Consider the following 22962-nt stretch of genomic DNA (forward strand, 5'->3'; position numbering starts at 1 on the left):
GTTATAACACCAAACACGGGACTCCCATCATTGGATGCAGAGTAAACGACCAGGGAATTTTACAAAATACTAATGAGATACGTAATCAAGGAGAAGCTTAAGTCATTCTTAAGCATTTAATTCAAAAACACGTAAGAAATCCTTTGTATATATTGTCTTGGTATTAAATATCAAATGACCAAAATAAATTGTTTTGACGCATTAATTATATCGGGCATCTCAAGCTTAAGTGAAGTGGAATGGATACAATTAAACGTTTCTTGTCTGGAGTAAACTCTTCCTAAACAAAGGAATAGGCAGTACCCATTCAGGTCCTGAGTTTACTGCAAATACCACCTTCTCTTGTATACAATAGGACAACAGAACTGGGAAAAAAGGAATAGAATATAAAAACGTTCCTATAACTAAGGTGTTATTTTTGTCTCTGCTAAGTCATTTTCTAATTGTCCTTGGAAGAAATTAAGATCAATTTTGGTAGTATCCCATCTTTTTCTTTCAAGGTATGAGCTAGTTACAGTAAAGTAACAAGCAAAGAAGACGGGGGGGAGGGGGGTTGCAAAACTGGCCTCATTCAAAACTGATGAAGAAACTAAGATCGATTTTGGGAGTATTCCATCTTTTTCTTTCAAGGTATGAGCTAGTTACAGTAAAGTAACAAACAAAGAAGACGGGGGGGGGGGGGTTGCAAAACTGGCCTCATTCAAAACTGATGAAGAAACTAAGATCGATTTTGGGAGTATTCCATCTTTTTCTTTCAAGGTATGAACTATATCAGTAAGATGGAAAACAAAGAAGTCAGGGAGGGGGGTTGCAAAAATGGTCCCATTCAAAACTGATGCAATACAACACTTGCTTAGCTCATTACAAGAAATAAAACCATATCATGCAAAGCGTTCATTGAGGTAAACGAAAATCTTAGAATGTATGCATATTAAATGCAAAATTCTTTTAATTACTGGGAAAAATCAAACAACCGAAAGCTATCTTGCTTAAGGGAGCAAGCATTGAGAAACAATGGTGGTATTGCACAATAGATAATGCATCAGAAAAATTATTTTGCAGTGGATTGTGAATGAAGATATTTTGTCTATCTTACGATGATAGAGTGAAATAAATATTAAGGGAGAATTCTAATAAAGAAATGTAATTATTATACTGAGGTGTTGGAAAAAGGTCATTTTTCGAATTATAAAAATATAAAGGTGTACCAACTTTCAGGTCAAACACAGCGAGTGATTGATTATAAGAGGTACATGAATAATTTGATAATAAAGGCAAATTAGCGATGTCCTTAAAGTCTCAGGTAATGAGGAAAAAACACCACAACATTTTTGCTGAAAGTCAAAAGGGCTAAAGGAATCTTGGACTAAAGTATTTCTAAGTTACAAAAATTTAATCAAGGTGTGACCTGTTACATAAAGCAAAAATGTCAAGAGGGGAATTCTGCAACGATTCTCATGCTACCAGATTTAATAGCGAAGAAACAATTCTTAAAAGGCAAAAGGCAAAGGGACTAAAGAAATCTAAGTTACAAAAATCTCATCAAGGTGTGACCTGTTACATAAAGCAAAAATGTCAAGAGAGGAATTCTGCAACGATTCTCGTGCTACCAGATTTAATGGCGAAGAAACAATTCTTAAAAGGCAAAAGGTCAATTCTTAAAAAGTGACAAATACATGTTACTATCTTTAACAAAATACTAATGAATCAAAACTATCTAAATTAAAGACGAAGGAGCAAAGCGAAGACCTGGAGTACCTAGGGGTTGCCATCGATCAAGTCCAATAGCTGTTACTCGATTTGCAAACTTTTCAAAAGGGCGTTATTCTGGGTACTATCACCCGTTTTCTTGATTAAAATAAAGAATTTCCTGCAAAACAAGTGAAAAATAACGAATGACTTAGCAAGGGATCATCCATTTTCTATGTAAATAAAGCTTTATCTTATTCAGCTTCTGATCTTTTCCAACCAGTTGAATTAAATATAATGGAAAAGCGTTAAAATATTACCAACAAAAAAGCCAAGCAAAATATGATAAAATGAAATAGGAAATTATCAATCCAAACTGCGTATTTTCATGTATCCGAATTAAGTTAGTTGTTTTGAAGAAAAAATATAAATGATATTATTTCAAAATACGTCTAAAGATTGATACTTTTCTTGAATCCATTGCCAAACAGCGTATAATTTTGTATTTAGGACCTTCGTATCTGAAAAACAAAGAAAAGTTGTTGACATAAAACTATAACGACTTAAGATATAACATAAAAAATGAAATGCTGATTAAATCAAACTAAAACCAGATTAACTCAAAAATACTCTTAGATGCAGCATTCAAACTTAGAATTCACACTTCACATTTTAAAGGATAACGATTTACAAAACTTGTGTGTTTCAAAATAAAACGTGAGCATGAATAATTTGATTAATGATTGAATGATTTGATGATTTGATTATTAGATGGTTTTAGTAATCATTTAGGTGACGGGGACGATTATGATTGATGATGACATTGATGATTCAAAATAATGATTGTAATTGTTATGGCGGTGATCGTGATGATTAGTGATTACGATCATGGTTATGACGACGATGGCGACGAATAAAAAAGCTGACAATGAATAATATATGGTGCTGAAATGATGGTAATGATTATTATTAAGATTACTTTCAAGATTGGCCTGGGTACCAGAGTACCAGGGAGACAAAGGAAATAAGAACAGGGGAGGGAAATTGCGATGGGAATGGGTAAGGAAAGTTGCAATTTTTCTGCCTTGTTCTTACTAACTTTGTTCTCTTAGATTCTGGTACACAGGGTAATTCGAGAAACAATCAAAAACGCAGTTTGGCAAACACACCTCTGTTATAACTCCAGCAGCTATGGTTTTACCTCCATAACGAAGCATAAATCTACCTAAAACTTTATTGTCTTTGTATAACTCAACACAAACTGGCCGAGCAGTTTGAAGCTGTATGATGGCATTTGCGTGCTTTCCAAGAAACCTACGAGGAAGCATATAGTAGAACTGAAAACCATACATTGGAATGAAAAGTTATTTGATTGATGTGTAGGGATTAATTAGTGTTTCATAAGGAAAACAGTGTTGCAATTAGTGTTGCAATACGAAATTCTTTATTGACGAAATATGATTCAATCGACTTTTTCTAAGGTCACGATTAAATGTTACTAGTCTTATTTGCCTAAACAAGCCTGGAAGCTTGGATGTCCTTCAAGTATTCTTGAACAAAGAGTAAAGTATTACGTAGGCACTTACGGTAGAAACAAGCAGACACAGAAATCTGAGGAAAAATGGGTCGAAGAACAAATGCATATAGAATGTACCCGTACCGAGAAAGTAACGATATAGATACTAAACCATTTCAATATACTGAAAATATTATCTGCTACCCTTTGACAAATCAAATCAGCCAAGTCTAACCTCAAAAAGGGCAAGGAGATAAAGAAACTAACCGTGGACGTTTTTGTGCAATTTCTCCAGTATTTTTATTAAGAGTGCTGACAAGCTTTGTGATAGTCGCTGTTTCACCAAGACTTTGACAGTGAAATACAACCTAAAAGTAAATTTAAAGGCACTTGCATCAAAACTGATTATCTTTGAGTATAAAGAGCTGAAACAAAACATACCTATATACTTGTTGTCTGATACTCTTCAGACCATACAGACGCAGGTAACGTCCAGAGAGGGTATCAAAGATTTATTAACGTTTATTGCCGTTTTAGGGGTGCTTATATTTTAGGGGACCTTATACTTATGGACCAGAGCATAAATTATGGGTGAGTATTCTTGAATCTGTTATAACAGGAGGGTCCGGATTATTTGCTTCCTAGCGGAAAAGAAGAGCCTCTAGGTAAATGTATCCATATAAAACGAGCAGCATCGCTGTGGTGTTGGGCTCTGATGTCATTTTCCTTTGATCAGTTATGTATGTTCACCTTTCTTCTGAGCTTCATGTGATCAGCAGGGGTGGGTGGACAATTCGATCCTCGCGCCCCCAGGACCGGTTTTATCTGCGGGAGACCGCTTATCGTTTCACAGGGTAACCGCCGGGTGACCAAATTTTCTAAAGGGAATGTCAACCCCTGTCATCAGAGTTCCGTTTTGGGAGACCACATGCAATCTGCGGGAGACCACTTAAAGTGGTCTTTCATCGGGGGAACACCTTTTTACCGAAATTGTCCACCCCTGGATGAGTTATGCTCGCGAACTTTTCTAATGAGTTTCTCGTGATCAGTTATGCTAGCTAGCCCTCCTTTGAACATACGCTTCACGTGATCAGTCACACTTATCACCACCGCAAGGCCTATCACAAGCAAGGGTCTGATGGTATAGATCAGGAATTTATCAGCAGTTTGAGACAAGGTTTATGCGTTTCTTATATTTAGACGGATACATTGCTTTTACGAGGACCGTGTAAAAGCAATCAATTTGAATTTGATCATATATTAGGGGAAAAAGAAAATGCTGAAGTTGGTCATGTAATGCAATGGTTTGTGAATTCTAAGGGATACCATATTAGTTGAGGTGCGCAAATTGCAGTTATTCTAATGTACCAGTAAAATGCAAGTACGTACCATAAATCCTTTAATTATTGGCATTTCCACATTAAATACAACGATCCGAGCAGTGAACCGTGAAGCAGCTTTAATTGGGATATACGGATCACACAAGACACTTCCAACACTGTGGAGGAGATAAAATTCGTTTTACTCGAAATTTAAAGTCAAACCTAAGGCTATGGCAGGGTTAGGTTTGACCGGCCACGATGCGGTTCTATGGACTACACACCGAGCTGACCCGCTACAGCCCGTCATGATAGCCTATGGTCCGGTATAAGCTAGTGTGTGACGGAATTATTCCGTCTGAATTGCTAAAGATGTATTCGGGATATTCGTGTTATTGCAGTTTCAGAATCTAAGATCCACGTACTAATAAGAAACATCCACTATTTATTAGAGGTGTCCACGGGGCAATCTTTCGTTTGATAGAAAATTAGGACTTGAAATTCATGAACCGCAAATTTCGGAAAACGGTCTGTAAACAGATTACTATCAAATACAAACAAATAGAGCATGTATATCTAATACCAAGTACCTCACGTGTGCAACATCAACACCAGTTACTGTCATAGTCACGTGATCACCAACGGCAGCCCATTTCACGGATGTTTCCCGCACAGCTAGGGCTAGAATCAATAATAAAGCATGACAAAAAGCTGTGTTTAGATCTAGCGTTACAGCAACTGCGTTGCCTAAACCTTAACCATAACAAAACAGATTAAGAAAATATATATAAAACAGACCAATGGACCCAAAAAGATTCGGTGCAGAATCGAACAACTGTTGAACAGCTGGAAAAAAGCTTTGATGAAGGTTAACTTAAAATACATCAACATATCCTAAAGAATGTTGCTCCTCAAACTTTAATTGCCATTCATATTTGTCATAGGCAGGGCATTTACTGATTGCAGCGCAGTGTATGTATGGTCATGTCTACATAGCTCATACATGTATGTTCATTAGCCCCAGACTGCGAAGTATTCTTCGTGCGCATGGATTTTTTTATTCGGGGGCGTGCCAGGTTCTTTTCTGGAATGGTTCAGGCGTAGGACGGACTAATGATCCAATACTCAACAGCGCCCAGGGGGTATGCTATTGAGCAAAGCGCCCAGGGGGTATGCTGTTGAGCAAAGCGCCCAGGGGGTATGTTGTTGAGCAAAGCGCCCAGGGGGTATCGTTAAAAATCTGTAGAGTAGCCTTTGGCTAATGGCAGACTATCACATTTACCTTACCCTGCGCGTAATACTATCGCCAGCTTTAAATAAAGTCATTTTCTTTTAAGGCACAAAGTACCAAAGATGGGGCCGAGTACCTTTGATAGATCCTTGTTCACCAGCCGGCATTAACAGTACTTTGTCTCCATTCTGCACATGGCCTGCCTCAACTTTTCCAGCAACAATGAATGCACCACTTTGACCTAAAATCATAAAGCTCGATCAGTTTTTTATTGATTTTGCAGTGGGAAGAAAAATCGTCAGCAGGATATTGGTTTGGTGGCGACGAAATTCATGAACATACTACTGGACAGATCAGCCATGCTTTTTAAAAGAAATATCACAAATATACAATATCAAAGACTTTTGGAAACAAAATGTAATGATACTTTACACAAATAAATTCAAATTCCGGACAGAATGTTTAATTACTATCATTATAGCTTGACGAATAAGCCTTGTTCAATCAATGGCATGTTGAGAACTTTGGAAATGAAAATAATTTTCGCAGTTTAAAAAGTGTTCTTTCACTCACCAAGTTTTGTTTTCTCTTGTTTCAGGTACGAGGGTCACTCCGAAATTATTGAGATTTTCAAAAACGGCTTATGAGAATAGGCTCAAATTTTTACAGCTTTTCAAAATACTCTCCATTAGCATCTACGCAAAGTTTCATTCTATTAAACCAAATAGAAAAACAATTTGTCCATTTGTCACCAGGAAGGTCCGAAATCGCCTCTTTAAACGCGTCTACGGCTTCATCCGGACTATCAAATTTCGTTCCACGCAGTTTTTCTTTGATGGTAGGGAAAAGGAAAAAGTCACAAGGTGCCAAGTCGGGTGAATATGGTGGGTGGGTGACTAACTGAATGGAATTTTCGTGCAGAAAGTCAACTGTCAATGCTGCAGTGTGAGCTGATGCGTTGTCATGGTGCCATAGGATCCCGCGCAAACCAGTTTTCGGACGTTTTTCTCGCCATGCATCTAGCACTTTCGGTATGCACTGGTTTACATACCAATCCACGTTAACTGTGCGGCGATCATCAAGAGGAATCGTTGCCACGTGGCCCGTTTTTCCAAAAAAAGAAGCGACCATCTTTTTGCCGACGCTTCTGGAGCGCTTGAATTTTTGTGGTGGGTGCTCCCCCGGAAAGATCCAGACTGACGACTGGCGTTTCGTTTCTGAGTCAAATTGGTAAATCCAACTTTCATCACCTGTGACGATGTCATACACACGTTTGGACCTTCCACTATCAAACTTTTCAAGCATAAATTGGCACCAGTTTACCCGATGCTCTTTCTGTGCCTCTGTTAAGCAATGGGGTACCCAGCGAGCTGCAACCTTTCTTACTTCAAGATGATCATGCAAAATTTTATTTAATGCTGTCGATCCAATGCCAACTTTTTCCTGCATCACTTCATAGGTCAATCGGCCATCTTCTTTGAGTAGCTTTTCTACAGCAGCTATAGTTTCTGGGACCACAGCCGTTGGTGGTCTTCCCGGGTGGGGGTCGTCTTTCAGACTCTCCCTCCCTTGTTTAAATTCTGCAAACCATCGAAAAACAGTTGCCCTTGATGGTGCACGATCTTCAAAAGTTGCAACTAGTTGTTGTAGACACTCCTCTTGTTTTAATCCCTTTTTAAAATCGTAATATATCATTGCGCGAAAATCGCGTCTTTCAAGCTCCATTTCGAAAATGAAATTTACAGCGAGAGTCCCCTCTTTTAAAAGTTTGTTAAAAAGATATCTTTGAGTGGAAATGGACAAGAATTTGCAAACAACGCTTATAAATGTGTAAGTTTAAGGAAACCTGTTTTATAACGTTGGATTTGGCGCGAATTTTGAAAATCTCAATAATTTCGGAGTGACCCTCGTAACATAAATGCTTTAATACTATGGAACAAAATCAAGCATGTTGTGCTTGACAAAAATTGATCGAGAGTGCTAACTGGTATCTCGATCATCGAACACCTCATTGCGGACACATATGATGAAATAACCCACCTTTATACACATCAGAAACACACAAGCGAAAAGGCTTATCCATAGGTCTATCAGGAGGCTTGAATTTGTCTGCAAAACAATATAAATGATGTTGTTATTAATCCTGAAAATAAAAATCCCAAACCTTACCTATCAACACTCTTTTAAACGAAGGCGAGATTATATTTAATCAAGGTTGAAATATCAATCCAAAATGAGTACTTATGTTTTTAAATTACGGTCAGCTGGGTTGCTCTGTCTTAAAATAAATTACTATGATCTTTAAGAGACGTTTCTCAAATTTGTGAATCTGAGAGACTGACCTACAGAAAAACCTTTACTTTTCCCCTAAAAACACAAAAAGGAAGTTCTTCTCTAATTGACTGCATAGTGGGCGAGAGGATGGCTCAGCCGTTGGGGCATTGACTACAGACCCAAGGGTTCGTGGCTTGAGTCCTTTTCAAAACTTTCCAAAACATGACAAAACTTTTCCTCAGAGAAAGGAGAGTCGCCAAATCTCGGTAATTGCAGGTGTAGCAATTACGAGGTGTTATCTCGAGAGGCACTGCTCGATAAGCATAAGCTTCTCAGTGTCCTAAAAACTACCTTCACAAGCTAGATAGCAAACAACACAATATAAAAATATAGTTTAAACAAAGGGGCGCTTTCTCCTCGATTAGCCCACATACAAGATTCTTACGTGCAAACTCGTTGTAAAATTATATAGTATGTGCCTAGTGTCTGCTGTTTTGACGTTTTACTCTGATCAATAATGTAATTCAAACTGAAAATTGTATGTTGTGAATTTTTAACATGGAAAGGATTGAAAAAAATGGAATAAATCTTAATAGGTAATACTCGTTTCGTACCAATTTGTTCTGTTAAGCATGCACCGTTATACCAACTCGTCAGCTTGGCTTCTTTTGCCTTCTCAATGAGATTTTCACCTGTCATGCCGCTGCATGGAATATACGCCACATCACTGTCCTGTGTATAGAGAATGAATGAGCATGATCAAATGATGCAAATGATAACATCTTTCAGCGAATAATATCACTTCAAACAGCTCAGATTTTTCCAGTGCCTCGCTATAAAGCCATTATTCACTGCCCAAGGGCACTGGCAAGACGTCCGGGCTATCAGAAAGCTGAAAGTGCTTAGACTGGTATTAATAGGTTGGGCATCCATGGACCAATGGAATAACATGTTTTACTGGGACCACGGACGCTGTGTTTACTTTGATTGTCTGGCGCGTATAGAGACAGGCTGTGGCGCATTTTGCTAAAAAAAGTTTTTAGAAAATGCCCGATTAGAGAGCTCTGCATTGATAGAAAGAGTAAATACTTTGATGAATCAGACAGATTAATATATTCAAGTTATACCTTGAAGCCAGCCTGCTTCAGAAACGTTTTCAATTTCCCTACGATGTCTTGGTATCGTTCTGAAGACCAACCAACCTGTGGAGAGTGCAGATGAAGGTTATACACAAAACAATGTTTGATAGAACAACACCAGCGTGAAAATAAAGAGATGACGTAGTGCAAAAGGAAAGAAATATTTTATGATACACAGGAAGAATAATAGAAAGAAAGAAAATATGGAAGTAAAGGTACGGAATGAGGAGTGAACGGAGAATGAAAGAATGGTGAAATTATAGTTATTTTAATTGTGTAACATACATTGTCCATTTTATTGACTGCAACAACAATCTGACTGACTCCAAGTGAACGTGCAAGAAGCGCGTGCTCTCGCGTCTGGCCACCCTGCTCAAAGCCTGACTCAAATTCCCCAACACTTGCATCAACAACCAGTATAGCAACATCAGCCTGAAAAGGAATCAACAAAAATCGCACTGTTAATGTCAACGGGGTATACTTATGCAAAAAGACCTATTATTAAACATGACTAAGCAGCATAGATTAACATACTATACATTATGGTCTGTAGTCCAAATATATATTATCTGTAGCCTTAGAACTAAGAAAGAGACGAAAACAATTTAAAATCCATCTAGTTTTAGACATCTTGCATATTACAAAACAGTAAACAATGTTGAAAATGAGATGAACTTGAGCTCAAGTCTTAAAAACATGGATACAGAAATAATTTTGGGGCCCATCTTGGTCGGGGGCCCTTGGTTATCAAACTAAGGTGCCCTAAACTGCGCTACGCCACTGGTTAACTATCTCCTAAGAGAATCTTTCTATAGAGTGTCATGATAAGAACAAACCTGTGCCGTCCCTTGTATCATGTTCGGTATAAAATCCCTATGACCAGGTGCATCCATCAACGTTATTGATTTTGTCTTGGTTTCAAATGTCGTCATGGCGACATCCATTGTTATACCCCTGAAAGAATATAAAATAGCCATTTTTTAAAAAACGATTATTGCATATGCATATAAAAAACGCTGTTCTGCTTGGTTTGGCAATGCAGCATTTTGTCATGAGGTTGAGCGTAAAGAGAGGAACAACACTGTCCTAATTATCTATGTACATTTTTTTTAGAAACAGAAACATTCATCAGCGTATGAAAAGTTGATAACGATTAACATGTGGAAAAAAAGTCAAAAAACATATATATATAATTCAAATATGATAATAAACTTAATTGAGGAAACTCTGTCAATCAAGGCCTTTTTGAGAATTTTGTTCTGCCCAGCTGTGATTGATCATAAAGTTTCCTCATACAAAATACCTCGTTCTTTCCTCTTCAGTTTCATCCAGAACCCAAGCATATGCGAATGAACCTTTGCCAGCCTTCTTCGACTCCATTTCGTTTCTGTTTTAAATGTTAAAGGATAACATAGGTTTTCCTCCCAAGTAGCCTCTGTTAATTAGCTAGAAATGATAGTATAGCACTGCTATTTGGGTTTCGAGATTTACATATCTAAAAAATGGACATCACAACATTACAATTAACAGTTCATGTTATACTATGATATGATATTGAATAAAAATAAAGTATATATGATATGAAATAATACGAAATAATTATCATATTATATGATATAGTATAATATAATAATAATAATAATAACAATAATAATAATTATAATATAACATAACATAATATAGTAAAATATAATGTGATGTAATATAATAACATATAATAGTATATAATATTGTATGATTTAATATAACAAAATATAATGTACGGTGGTAACATAAAATAAGACAACGTAAGGAAACATAACTCAATATAAGATAAAAAACATAATATTATACAAATTAAAATAATATCAACATGATTATAAATAGCTTAATATAAACCTTTATCAATCGGAAAGATTAAAGTGTGAGTTCTTGGCTTTCCATCCTTTGAAAAAAACATAAAGCTGGGAGGTAAACAAACACACTAAACATTCTTATTTTAGAGCTAACTTTTAGGTCCAAAAAATTCTTTTCAACCAGTTAAAGTATTAAAAAAGAAAGTAGAATCTAAAATACTGATATAAAACCTGTAAACTCGAATTTAATTATAAGAGTAAAAATCATGCAGCGACCACCCCAGATGGGAGTCGAACCCACAACCTTTGAATTAGAAGTCCAACGCGCTAGTCCATTGCGCCACTGGGGCTGCATACCAAGATGTGAAAATAAAATGTATTTAAACAAAATGTTATTGCATACTTTGCGCTCCCGTCATTTACAATTATGTGTGGTTTTATTATGTTCTACTTCCGCAATTTAACCTTCTTTTAGCGTTGTTTTGGTCACGCTTCATCAGAAAACAACATTGTTGATCATGCTGAGAACATTGAAGTGTCACGCTGGTTTCCCTGTGGCGAATTCCAAGAACTCATGAATATTTCAGTAATGAGAGTACGTCAAAATCTACTTTCTCCATCCTTTCAAATAATTCTGTTTGTTTAAATTCTTGTTCTGTGTTTCAATGCCATAAAAAATAAATCCGGTGATCAAAGCCGTAGCTTCACTACCGTTTATTGCTTCTTCGTTGCAATTAACGAAGAGACGGCGTCCCCCCTTTTGACAATTTTCTAGTTTCATGAATTGAATTACACAACATTTACTTTGCACGCTCCTAACCCTTGATTATTTTTCTTAGCCTTCATGTAGATTAATTTCATTCTATTTACGCTAACACCTGAACATATTGATTTCACGAAAGGATACTTATGCATTGCCTTCTTCGTTACGTTGCCAAGTCGAAACAGAATATGTCCCATCAAAGTACTCTTTCCAGCATCAACATGCCCTGTACGATACAATCAGAATGCAAAACTCCACAAAAGAATAGAACAGAACATTGTAAGATGGAGGCGAGGACTAAAGAAAAATGTTGAGTAGCCAATGAAGAGGCAGTGTGTTTAGTAGAGGAAGAACAAAACAAACAACCTTCCTCCCCCGAAAATAAAACTCATTTCGTTCTGATCGACTTCAAGAAAAGTGGAACCTCATTGTACCTGACCCCAGGAGGATCACTGGAACTTCTCATATACAGGGGTGTCTATCTAATAATAACGGGAAAGAATTTTCCTTGTGAATGTGTACCTGATTTGGGTACCTGAAAAGGGAACAAACTAACATATTATTATAGGAAGCGGTCTAAATAATCATGACTATTTAGAAATTTCTGGGTTTTCAACACTTTTGAAATTTCAACACTTTTTAGCTGATAGTTTTTGGTCTGTTGAATATATTTTTTGATACTTTTAGGAGACATTTGAAAACTGCAGATGGGCCTCCCCGTAGATAAAAGGTTCGTGTGACTCCCCTGGGTACCGGGTGCTTAAGGAGACATAATTACTAAAAGCTCTAAGGAGAGTCCTTTGGAGAATTACTTGTACAAGTTTTGTCACATCACATCGACTTTCGAAAATTCAAAGAGGATACCGATGAGGCTGAATGTAATATGATAAAATGATATATGATAAAATGACATATGATAGATATATGATAAAATTATATATGATAACAGGATTTATGGTAATATGATATGTGATAATATGATATATAATAATATGATAATAGTCCGTAATATGAAGTGCATCTTTTATGGATCTTTCTAGTTTTAGTCTAAAAGATGCAAGTTATCTACTCGGGGGTATTGTTGCAGCTGTTTTATCAAAGCACAATTTTGAATTTTTTACATAAAACTATTATTACAAAATATTTCCATAAAACTGGTTACGACCGAGCCATGAAATTAGGCCTGGCTTCAAAGTAGGTTATACAGAATTGAAATCATATTCGCATTTGGCAAAGTTTTGCAATGTACAGCAAGGTTAATACGACAGTACATGCACTATCGTACATCGTATTTAAAAAATTTTCAATTTGGAGCAAATACTAAAGGCAGTTTGATAAAAGTTTCTTGTCATAAGCCGGGTGAAAACAATAGGCGTAAGAGACATCGGGATTGACAGGGCTGTATCCAATTCATCAGTAAAAATTTCTCGCATTTTATGCTCCATTCGGATAGAGATTTATCTCAATGAAGCAATAATATTCGGGAAGATCTATACTAACGCCCCCCTCCCAGAAACATTTAGCACCCATTACACCGGGGATTGGCAATTAATGCTGAAAAGGAGACCACAGCAGAAATCTGAAATGTGTTTTAGAGCTGAACCATCGAGAACCTTATTATGTGCAATCTTCGTATTCTCCCAATGTGAAATGCAATAAATTATATTTTATTTCAACTGCCACTGGTAACCAGATTAATGGAGTAAATATCTTTAAAATATATATAGAATTGTGGTGTAGGTAAAGTGAGAAAGTACTCCTACAAAAATTCATGTTCTGACTGTCCACATCCTCATTCGGGCCGGATAGAAACGTCGAAAGGCCCGGATGTGACCCGCCGGCCGTAAGATGCCTAGGTCTATGCTATACCCATATTAAAACATACCTATGACAACCAGATTGAGAAGATCCTTGCCATCCTGTCTTTTCTTATATTCTTCTTCAATATTCATAGTCTACAGAAAGAGTGAATAGCAAAGCATAAGTCCTAATCTTGTCTATAAACCAGTCCGGAATTACAGAATCTGAATATCAAGAGCAGAAGCACCCATTTATGATTGCATATAATCGGATTTTGACAAAAGATACTAGAAATTTTAAAGAATTTCCAGGCGTTCTTATGTCGTGCCTGAAGTTACATAAAATATTTTGGGAACTTTATTCCACAAAATCGTCGTTTTAAGAATTTCTTAAGAGTTTCTTGATAATGATGTCATTTATTTTTACATTCAGGTTTCTTTATTAAATTTTTCATGCTAGGAAATTTTCATACAGAAACTTTCTAGGGAAGGTTTTCGTATTTGCAGTGGTGCCCATGCTGGTAACAATTCTGCCAGGATAGTTGTTCCCCTTTTACTGCTGTTCTTAGATAAGCAACATATATGTTTATTCTGTATTTAAAGGTTGATGCAAACCAACCAAACATATCTACGGATTTTCATGAAATTGCGGAGTTCTGGGCTTTTAAAAAATTTAATCGCATTATTCATGACGAAGCACTGTGCCGGGTCAATCTGCTTTTATTTAAAGGTGTTTAGGGTAACAAAGTGCGACTTTCGTACAAAAAGTGGGAAAGGAGTTAAATCTGTTGAAAATAAATGGACAGATTATACAGTAGGCAACACAGTCCTGCTACATTACTTTTTGGGTATCACCTCTATAGAGTAAAATAATTCAGTTTACAAATTACTTACGTCTCTCGCCTTTACTGGCGTTCTTCTGCTTGCAACTGGCGTTGTTGTCACTGAAGATGGTGCTGAACGTCGATCCTCGGCTTGTGAGTAGAAGTCAGTGGGCGACTTCTCTTTGACTTCGAGTAAATTTGTTGCCTTGTTTTGAGGCGAATCTGTAGAGCTAAATTTCCTTCGCGATTTCGGAGACGCTGGTCTAAAAGTATCGTTACAGTTGAATTGGTATCCGCTTGCAATAACAAATAAATTGACGAATGCAACGAAAGTTGAATCAACCATAGTTATGAATCAATCGATTACACCCCGAAATTCGAAACGACATTATTCCTTTTTGTCGTTTCAAGCTCGTAGAAAGAATTCGAAAAAGCAATCATAAAACGAATATCAGCTAACGGTTCCAATGAGACATTTACATCGACGATTTCAAGGATAAAAAAGCTGCTAAATATAAACAAATAAAGCAAGTCAAAAGCCTTTAATTTTTCTTTGACTTCCAGTTAGAGCATCATCATATGTCGTAAGCAAAACAAAACAAACAGACACACTTTGATTTCAACGCCATGATAACAAAAAGTAACTTATAGAAAAGTTGCTCTGTAAAGTTAACTAAGGAAAGCAAATATTGGTAGTCCAAATTACGCTATAGTAACTGATAGTAACCTCAAATTACCCTGGTAAAAAACTTCAACCAGTAGCAGTAACTTTTAGCTACCCTTGAAAAGCTTAGTAACCCAGAAAAGTTGATGACACAAGTAGTAACCTCAATTTACCCTGGTAAACCTGGCAACCCAGAACTATCAATGACAAATGGCAATAGCTTTAAGTGTACCAGAAAATGCCATGACACTGGTAACAATCTTAAATTACCCTGGTAACTTTCGGCATTCCAGGGTAGGCCATCACAAATAGCAGTAACTTTAAACTAACCTAGAAAAGCTTAGTAATCCAGGAAAGGCTATGACACTGGTAGTAACCTCTCATCACTATGGTAAACTCGGCAACCCAGAGTAGGCCATCACAAATAGCAGTAACTTTTAACTAACCTAGAAAAGCTTAGTAATCCAGGAAAGGCTATGACACTGGTAGTAACCTCTCATTACTATGGTAAACTCGGCAACCCAAAGTAGGCCATCACAAATAGCAGTAGCTTTTAATTAACATAGAAAAGCTCAGTAACTATGAAAAGTTGATGACATTGGTAATAACCTAAAATGACCCTTTTAAATTCGGAAACCCAGGATAGGCAATGACAAGTGGCTGAGGCTTTTAATTGCTTATAAAAAGCTTAGTAACTCGGATACGGGCATGATACTAGTAGTTTTTTTGAGTAACCCCGGTAAAACTTGTTAACGCTGAATAGTCTATATGATAACTAGAAGGAACATAAAACTGCTACATTGAAAAATCGTGGTAATGAGGATTGAAAACAGGGAGTTATTTCCAATAAAGGTATCAACGGTGGTATTTAAGTCTAATAAGTTCCAACACATGAATTTCTTATATTTTGTTCCTTCATCTTAAATAAAAAGCAATAAGTATTGATCTATGGAAGATGCACAATTGCAAGACACAATTCAAGTATACATACAGGCTTATTGACCTCTTGTACGAATCGTTTCCAGGCGCTGGCTTTGATGGTAACACGTTGTCGTAGTGGTAATTCAAAGTTAAACCACCAACAGGGAGTTCTGAAACTCTATCCCATTTATCGCCATAATCACTTCTAGTTTTCGTATCTGAAACGAAGGACTTGATTGCAATAGACAAGAAAACAGCATTGTTAACCCTTAAAGAGGTTGGCATTCGACAGTGAAACACCTACGCCCCTCCCCCCCACCTGTAACAGGAATAGCCTTCTCTAATATGATTGGACAATTTAGTATCCGAAGTCTCGTTTTCGTGTGTAATTAAATGAATGAACCTATCACATTTTCTTAGCCTTGTTTGTATATTATTATATAGTGAGTTATTTTACATGAAAAGGGAGTTGTTGACGAGATGGCAAAAGCGTAACAAGAGCGTCTTTTTATGCATCTCGATTCTCCGAGGGAAACCTCTCACACACCTAACTGCCCACTTTCGACATCAGCACGGCTTTTTTGCAAGGAAGCGTTCTTCACGAAGAAGAAGCTTCCCCTGTCCTATAATAAAATTGTTGATAAATCTGTCGTCTGTATTACTTGGATAACTGAAATTCTGGCCAAGCGAAAGTTACGGTAAATATGGCCACCATCTTTGAAAAATCATTGCATCACAGACAGGGACGGTGGGCCAAGATATTAACGTTATCAGTCTAATTTCAAACTTTCTCAACGATCATAAAAAAATCACTTATCAGTAAGATCACAAGACGCTCTTAATTTGGTCTTTGAAAAAATCTCGAGAAGTTGCCGTCCTACGTTACATTTGGCTCGGCATTTTCTTGCCGCTACAAATTCAACTTTCTTCAAGGGCTGGGTGTTTTCCTGTATAAAAAATTGGATGTCTAAAGTTGGTGTTTCGATTAGGGAAAGAAGTAAATCAATTCCAGAGCTGTTTTATGGAAGAAACAAAAACAAGGAGTAAAGTGTACCAAAAAATGGAGAAGAGTGGGCCTTGAGAATTCAAAAACAAAGAGCTTTGGTGGAAACTTAGGGCAACCTTTGAGAATGTTGGAATTAGTAATTCGAAATTCGAATTATTATAAATATATTCGAATTTTCAACACACCACTCTCCACACTACCCTAACATGACCCTCCAATTAGAGAAAAGAGGGGCGGGAGGGGGAGTGGTGTGAACCCGCTAGTATATTTTGCACCGTCACAAGAGAAGTGGCCCCAACACCAAAGATGCTGTGTAAGAGAGTGTTGTATGTAGTCAAATAACACCTCCCCAAAGAACCCCACTCACCCTTCTAACAACAAAAATCTGTACCCTCTTACTTCAAATCGAAAATACATAAAAGAAAATGGCTTGAGATTTTCAGGGGAAAAAAGGAAAGGCATCTTCCATGCTAGAATCGCAAGAATATTCCAAACCAATAAAAAGCATGTGGTAGGAATGGGTTTAGTAAATAGAAGAACAAATTTCACAAATTCAGGGAAGTCCTGGAATGAAAATATTAATAATTAAAATAAAATAGGTAAGACAAACAACCCTGACTTTCCGCTAACATCAAGAACTGTAACAAGCGAATTCTTTTGTGCACTGATTTTACCACACGGATAGTCATAACCAAAAGTGTACTCAAGTTTCAGTCTTCTTGTATGCTTGATTGCATGGCTGTAACTTCAATTGATGGCTGTTTAAACTGACAACAGGCTTTGTAACAGAGCTTATTAAGCCCCCCTCTCTATTAACACACCCCCCTCCTTAGTCATTGTTGCTAAACACAGGAAACATGCGCATTTAGTGGGAAACATGCGGGTGTGATGATCTTATCATGTGCATTAATTACAGCCCATGTAGCGACTTACTTGTGCGCCTTAGAATTTAGTCGAAATTAGTTTAGGAGATATTCCAGGGGTCTTAAATGATCCTGGTAACTACTGACAAGATGTGGACATTAAAATTAATTAAATCTTAAGAAACTTTTGAAGCTTCTGGGAAAGTTTTTTTGAGAACATTTGTATGACATTTTTATAAGAAAAATTTTTATAACATTCTTTACTTCGAATTATTAACAAGCCCCCTCTCTCTCATAAGCCCCCCTCCGGGACTGAAAAAATAAATAAGCCTCCCGGGGATTAATAGAGCTTTTACGGTATTCCTCTCTACAACCATAGGCGTAGCAGACAAGCGGCTGGAGGCTGCAGCAACCACCCCGCAAAATCAGGCAAAATTATAAGAAATTCACGCCCATTCGGGCAGTTTTAACCAAATGAAGCAATAATGTTCGGGGAAGACCAATACTACACCTCCCCCCTATGCCTCCCCCTACGCCTCCCCCTCAATAAGCTCATGTCTACAACTGAGGCATCAAATAAAGGCAGTTCAACCATGTCAGGATTCACTTTGGTACTCACAGAAGTCTACCAGAAATATGTTACTGGAAAAATATTTCTAATTTATATTTAATATTTATTTATTATCTAAAGTGCCTCAGATTTTATGCTGTGAGGAATTCTCTTGAAAAGTAATGACAATGTTAGTGTTCTAATTTCCGTTGTAGTTTATCTATACAGTGTTTATAGAAGACCGTTCAGAACAGAGGGCTTATTCGCTGAAATAGACGAAGGGTATTGATTGGATGAGGGGATTTCTAACAGGGGATGATAAAACGGAAGAAAAGGACCAAAAATACGTATTTACAGTAGTTCTTTAGTATGATCGGAAGAAAATCGCCATATATCGAAAACTTGTTGACAATGAGGGTGCTGACCTTAGGTTGCCGTGTAATTTGTTATATATAAAATGAAATGGCTAAACGAACGTCCCTTTATGTCAACCCCGAGAGTACACAAAAGCCTTCAAATCTACATATGTTGGGGGTACATATTTAGCATTAAAAGCCAACCCTTACTTGTTTATCATGAAATTTAATCACGTATAATATGTTACAGGGTCACGCCTTTTCGGTGCCTTTTGTTTCGGCACATATAGCATGATTGTAGGGTTTGTGATTATTGTAGCAGTGATCGAGTATGCATTACATTGTGTCTTTTATACAGCCAAGGCAACAAGCGTGCAATTCTGCATTGGCCTTGAGTACATAAACTTTATGCTGGCATATGTTTCTTCCTCACACGTTGCAAGACAACCTGAAATTGGACTGTGGAGAGCAAAGGTTCTTTCTTGCAACCTTGCCGGCCTAACCCATGTCTTAGTACTTTCCGGTTTTTTAATACAATGTTAACCTTCTACTTGTTTTCTTTGTGCATTAGATAATGGCCCAATGGCTTGCAATTTTTGCATGAACGAGGTGTTGCTAGTCGGTGGAAGAAGTCGGCCATTGTTTCTTTTTCTCAACCGTCTTCAAAAACGGTTGGAGTTTTATTTATGGCCGTCTTTGCGATTGGCGCACCGACAGCCCAAAAATAAGGGTCCAAATGAGGAGAGAATACCACCTTCAGTCTTATGATTGATAATAGTAAAATATTCTAAGGACCATCTTACCCTTAGTTGCTAACGGTTCTTTATGGTAAACTTGAACAAATATTAATGGTTGAATATTCTATGATCCAGACACATAAATAAAGCATAGAATGGACCCGCCTCATCTCAATACCAATGGTTTATAAAAATCGTGTTCGTTTTTTTAGCTTTTCGGAACAGTTCGGCTCCTGCATAAGATCCACAGTGATGCCCCACAGTTTTTTTGTTGGTTATTTGCACATCAGATAAACATGCGATATAGAGCAACCAAGTACATAACTCCAATTTTTCAATTAAATTACAGGGTTGGGAAGGCAAGTAATACAACTTAGCTTATGTTACATTTTTGCACAACTATTTACAGCTTCTGTAAAATGACAAGTTTTAACATCTTTTACAAATATAAAAGCAAAAGAACAAAAATATTGAAATGACAATGATAAAAAGTCAATGTATGTGCTAACTTAAATTAACAGAAAAAACGGTTTCCTCGAAATACACATGCGATGATTGTAAAGCTTTTATTCGACAGCTTCATTGCATTTAGTATTTGTCTTCATCAAAATGACGTTAAGACGGGCACAAAGCATTTTGAAACTTCAGATCTTACGGCTTTGTTGAAGAAACTGTTTGTTGCAAAACGAATAGTTGAATGGAAAGAACACGGAATTAGCCAGACTTCAGTGCTTTCATATCTAATGACAACTTTCCTACCTTTGATGCACGCCAGCAAACGAACCTTAGTTAAGTTAAAATTTTCCGTTAAACCTTGAGAAAACACTTCTTGGAGCACAGCAATTGTTTATTACGACACAGCGGTGTTTACCAAAGAAACAAGCATTTCAGCCTGCATTTCAAGACACGACAGGATATGCCTTTCTCTGTGATCCAAACCCCATGCTACCTTTAGCCTTAAAAGCGTTATTCTGCTTTGATCTGACAATATCATCCGGAGACGGAGTGGAAAAATTAAAGAACGAAGGCTTCTGTGTGTCTCTGAAGATCGATTTCAAATCATTAACATAGGGTAATGTAAACAAAGTTACTGTTTTATCTACTCTTGGTATTTTGCTTGAAGGCGCACATTGCGAGCCCAGGGCTTTGCCGAACGCACTTGATTGTCGCTTTAGACCAAATCTCTTGATTAGTGGTAAATTTTCTTCCGTAGGTGAGTTTGCATGAAAATTTTTAGAATGATCGCTAAAACATTGTGTCGAATCCTGTGTGTGTAAATGTATCTGGTGGCAATTAGTGAGTTTTTTAACCGAATTCTCAAGTGAAAGTGGAAGCGTCATATCCCAGTCCATGGGCTGTTCTATTGCATTTGTTGGACCTGACGAGTCAATCAACGCATTCGCTTGCTTTGCGGATAATGCTTGTCTTGTTAGACCTGGCGGTGGCTTTGGTACGCTCGTTTGCGATTGGATGGTTTGAGCGTCAGTCTCTAGTGATGAATCTCTTTTTGATTCAGAAGCTGCTGAAATGGTATTTACATTTGTGACGTCATTCTGAAGGCTGCTCATACATACATCATTTTGCTGTTTTTTAGAGGGATCCTGTAGAATGAGCTCGTCAATCATATCCCTACCTTTAGCTTCTTTGCCAGCAATTAAACCATTTTTCAAAGGGAAAATACCTGATGTTTTCGCCTGTCTGGATCCAAACGACTGTAGATCATTTGAGGCAAGCTCACTTAGCGATGGGCTGCTCCCTTTCTGTACCGTCATGCTTCTACTAGACTCTAATGAAGAGGTTCCATGCGATCCTTCAGTAGCGTCCGCTCGATCTTTGTTTAGGGACACAGGTCCTTGTTTTACCTTTACGGTATCTAGCAATGTCGGGGCCCCTAATGTGCCTAAAGATGTTTTCATGAGCGCATTTAAATCATGTGAATTAGTCTTTTGCGAATCTTCCGATCTAAAAGAGGCTGTATTGTTGCTTTTAAACGCACTTTGGCTTCCTCTCAGGGATTCTCCAGACATATAATTAGGAAAATTGCTCAATTTGTGCTGATTTTCCCCCAATTTGTCTCCCAGCTTTCCCACGGTGATTGGGGTTTTACAATGACCCTTGATATGTTCCAGCTCACCTCCAATCAAGCTTGAATTGTTCAATAACTGTAAATTTCCTGTTATTTCATGTGATTTTCTTTCAGTAGCAACAGCATTGGGACTTGATATCAAACTCCCATGGTTATCGGATCCTTGTGCCTTTCCTAACTGCGCGGCCCCGAGGGATTTTAATGAGGATTTCATCAAACTGCTGAGATCCCTTGACGCTGGTTCTTGCGCCGTCATAAGGGAAGATAGAGAAGAAGTTTCTTTTGCTTGTTTTGAATCGCCCAGCTTACTAAGTGAAGCTCTCATAAGACTTTCAAGACCTTGGCTACTTGCATGAGAGGAACCTAAGCTATTAACTGGTGGCGTCCTGATACTTCCAGCATTACTACAACTTATGTCGTTCAAGGTTTTGAGAGATGGTTGTAAAACACACTCGGGTCGCTGTGGCTTTAAGAGACTTTCTGTCTGAGTCGAATTCACATTTTCTGAAGATGTTGCTAATCCTGCGACAGAACCATTCCCCTTCGTTTCAATATTCTGTCCCAAAACCAGTGAACTTAAGGACTGCTTCAAAAGCTGTGGGGAAGACTTTAAACTCTCTAGTGATGATCCTTTGCACTCGCTTGGGGACTGTTGAATGCCAATGTTCAATCCTCCGGCTTCCTTTGCATCCAACGTTGCCAACGAACTGAGGGTTGATTTCATTAACTTTGGCATTTGAACCAGTTTTTCGTTACCTGCAGACCCTGGTGTGGTTAGAATTGACTTGCCGTTTTCTAGTTTCCAGTTTTTCAACGAGGTTAAGAGTGATGCATCTGCCGCAAGTGCAATTACTTCACAATCAATGGGACGGTTCATTATGTAACCATTCGCAAGCTTCCCTAACTGGCCCCTTGTTAGGGCAGCCGACTTTGTGCCTATGCTACTTTCTGGCATACTTTTGTGAAAATTATTGTTAAAAGCTTTGTTATTTGCCTTCAGCGAGCGCTTAGCCTTAAAGGGAGATGATACTGATTGACACGTGTCATTATTTATAATAGAAATTGTTAAATCTTACCTTATTCGGTGCCAATGATGAGAAGAGACAAAGCCATTATGAAAAGAAACGGAAGGCAACCAATTACTTATAGGCAAGGTAAAAAGTTTTACTACAGAATTTTTATACTTGAAGAAATAAAGTTTCGGGAATATAATCCAAAAAGTGATGTTTTGATGGATTTTATCGGTACTATCCCTTTTCTCTCTTTTCACTCTATAACTTGGTCTAAACATTTCCTATTGTAGAGTTTGCGATCTATGTTCTGATGTTTTATACTCTAAAGAGTGTCAGACGAGTTTCCTTTTTTTCAAAGCCAGTTTCAAAGCCTTGGA

The 22962-nt window shown here is 37.5% G+C and overlaps 1 protein-coding gene and 1 non-coding gene across 5 annotated transcripts in view; both read right to left on the reverse strand.

The window, feature by feature from the left end:
* Positions 1-102: 102 nt before the first annotated feature.
* The window catches only part of LOC135688777 (HBS1-like protein), a 28278-nt gene continuing 5418 nt past the window's right edge, over positions 103-22962 (reverse strand). Inside the window, exons 6-22 of one of the 4 annotated variants that reach the window (XM_089110284.1) lie at positions 16045-16192; positions 14460-14652; positions 13652-13721; positions 11911-11992; positions 10472-10555; positions 10005-10122; positions 9454-9600; positions 9157-9231; positions 8644-8761; positions 7796-7864; positions 5892-5996; positions 5115-5205; positions 4595-4703; positions 3473-3573; positions 2859-3003; positions 2156-2210; positions 103-1870 (exon numbers count right to left, since the gene is read on the reverse strand). In XM_089110284.1, the coding sequence (XP_088966410.1) occupies positions 2196-2210; positions 2859-3003; positions 3473-3573; positions 4595-4703; positions 5115-5205; positions 5892-5996; positions 7796-7864; positions 8644-8761; positions 9157-9231; positions 9454-9600; positions 10005-10122; positions 10472-10555; positions 11911-11992; positions 13652-13721; positions 14460-14652; positions 16045-16192 (1670 nt within the window). In that variant the 3' untranslated portion in view covers positions 103-1870; positions 2156-2195. The other 3 variants (XM_065205774.2, XM_065205773.2, XM_065205772.2) reach the window with 3 other exon arrangements.
* Trnar-ucu (transfer RNA arginine (anticodon UCU)) lies at positions 11280-11353 on the reverse strand. The gene has a single exon. It is a non-coding gene; the product is annotated as a tRNA-Arg (tRNA).

Source organism: Rhopilema esculentum, chromosome 9, assembly GCF_057945365.1.
Source record: "Rhopilema esculentum isolate cy_ngs chromosome 9, ASM5794536v1, whole genome shotgun sequence".
Classification (NCBI taxonomy): domain Eukaryota; kingdom Metazoa; phylum Cnidaria; class Scyphozoa; order Rhizostomeae; family Rhizostomatidae; genus Rhopilema; species Rhopilema esculentum.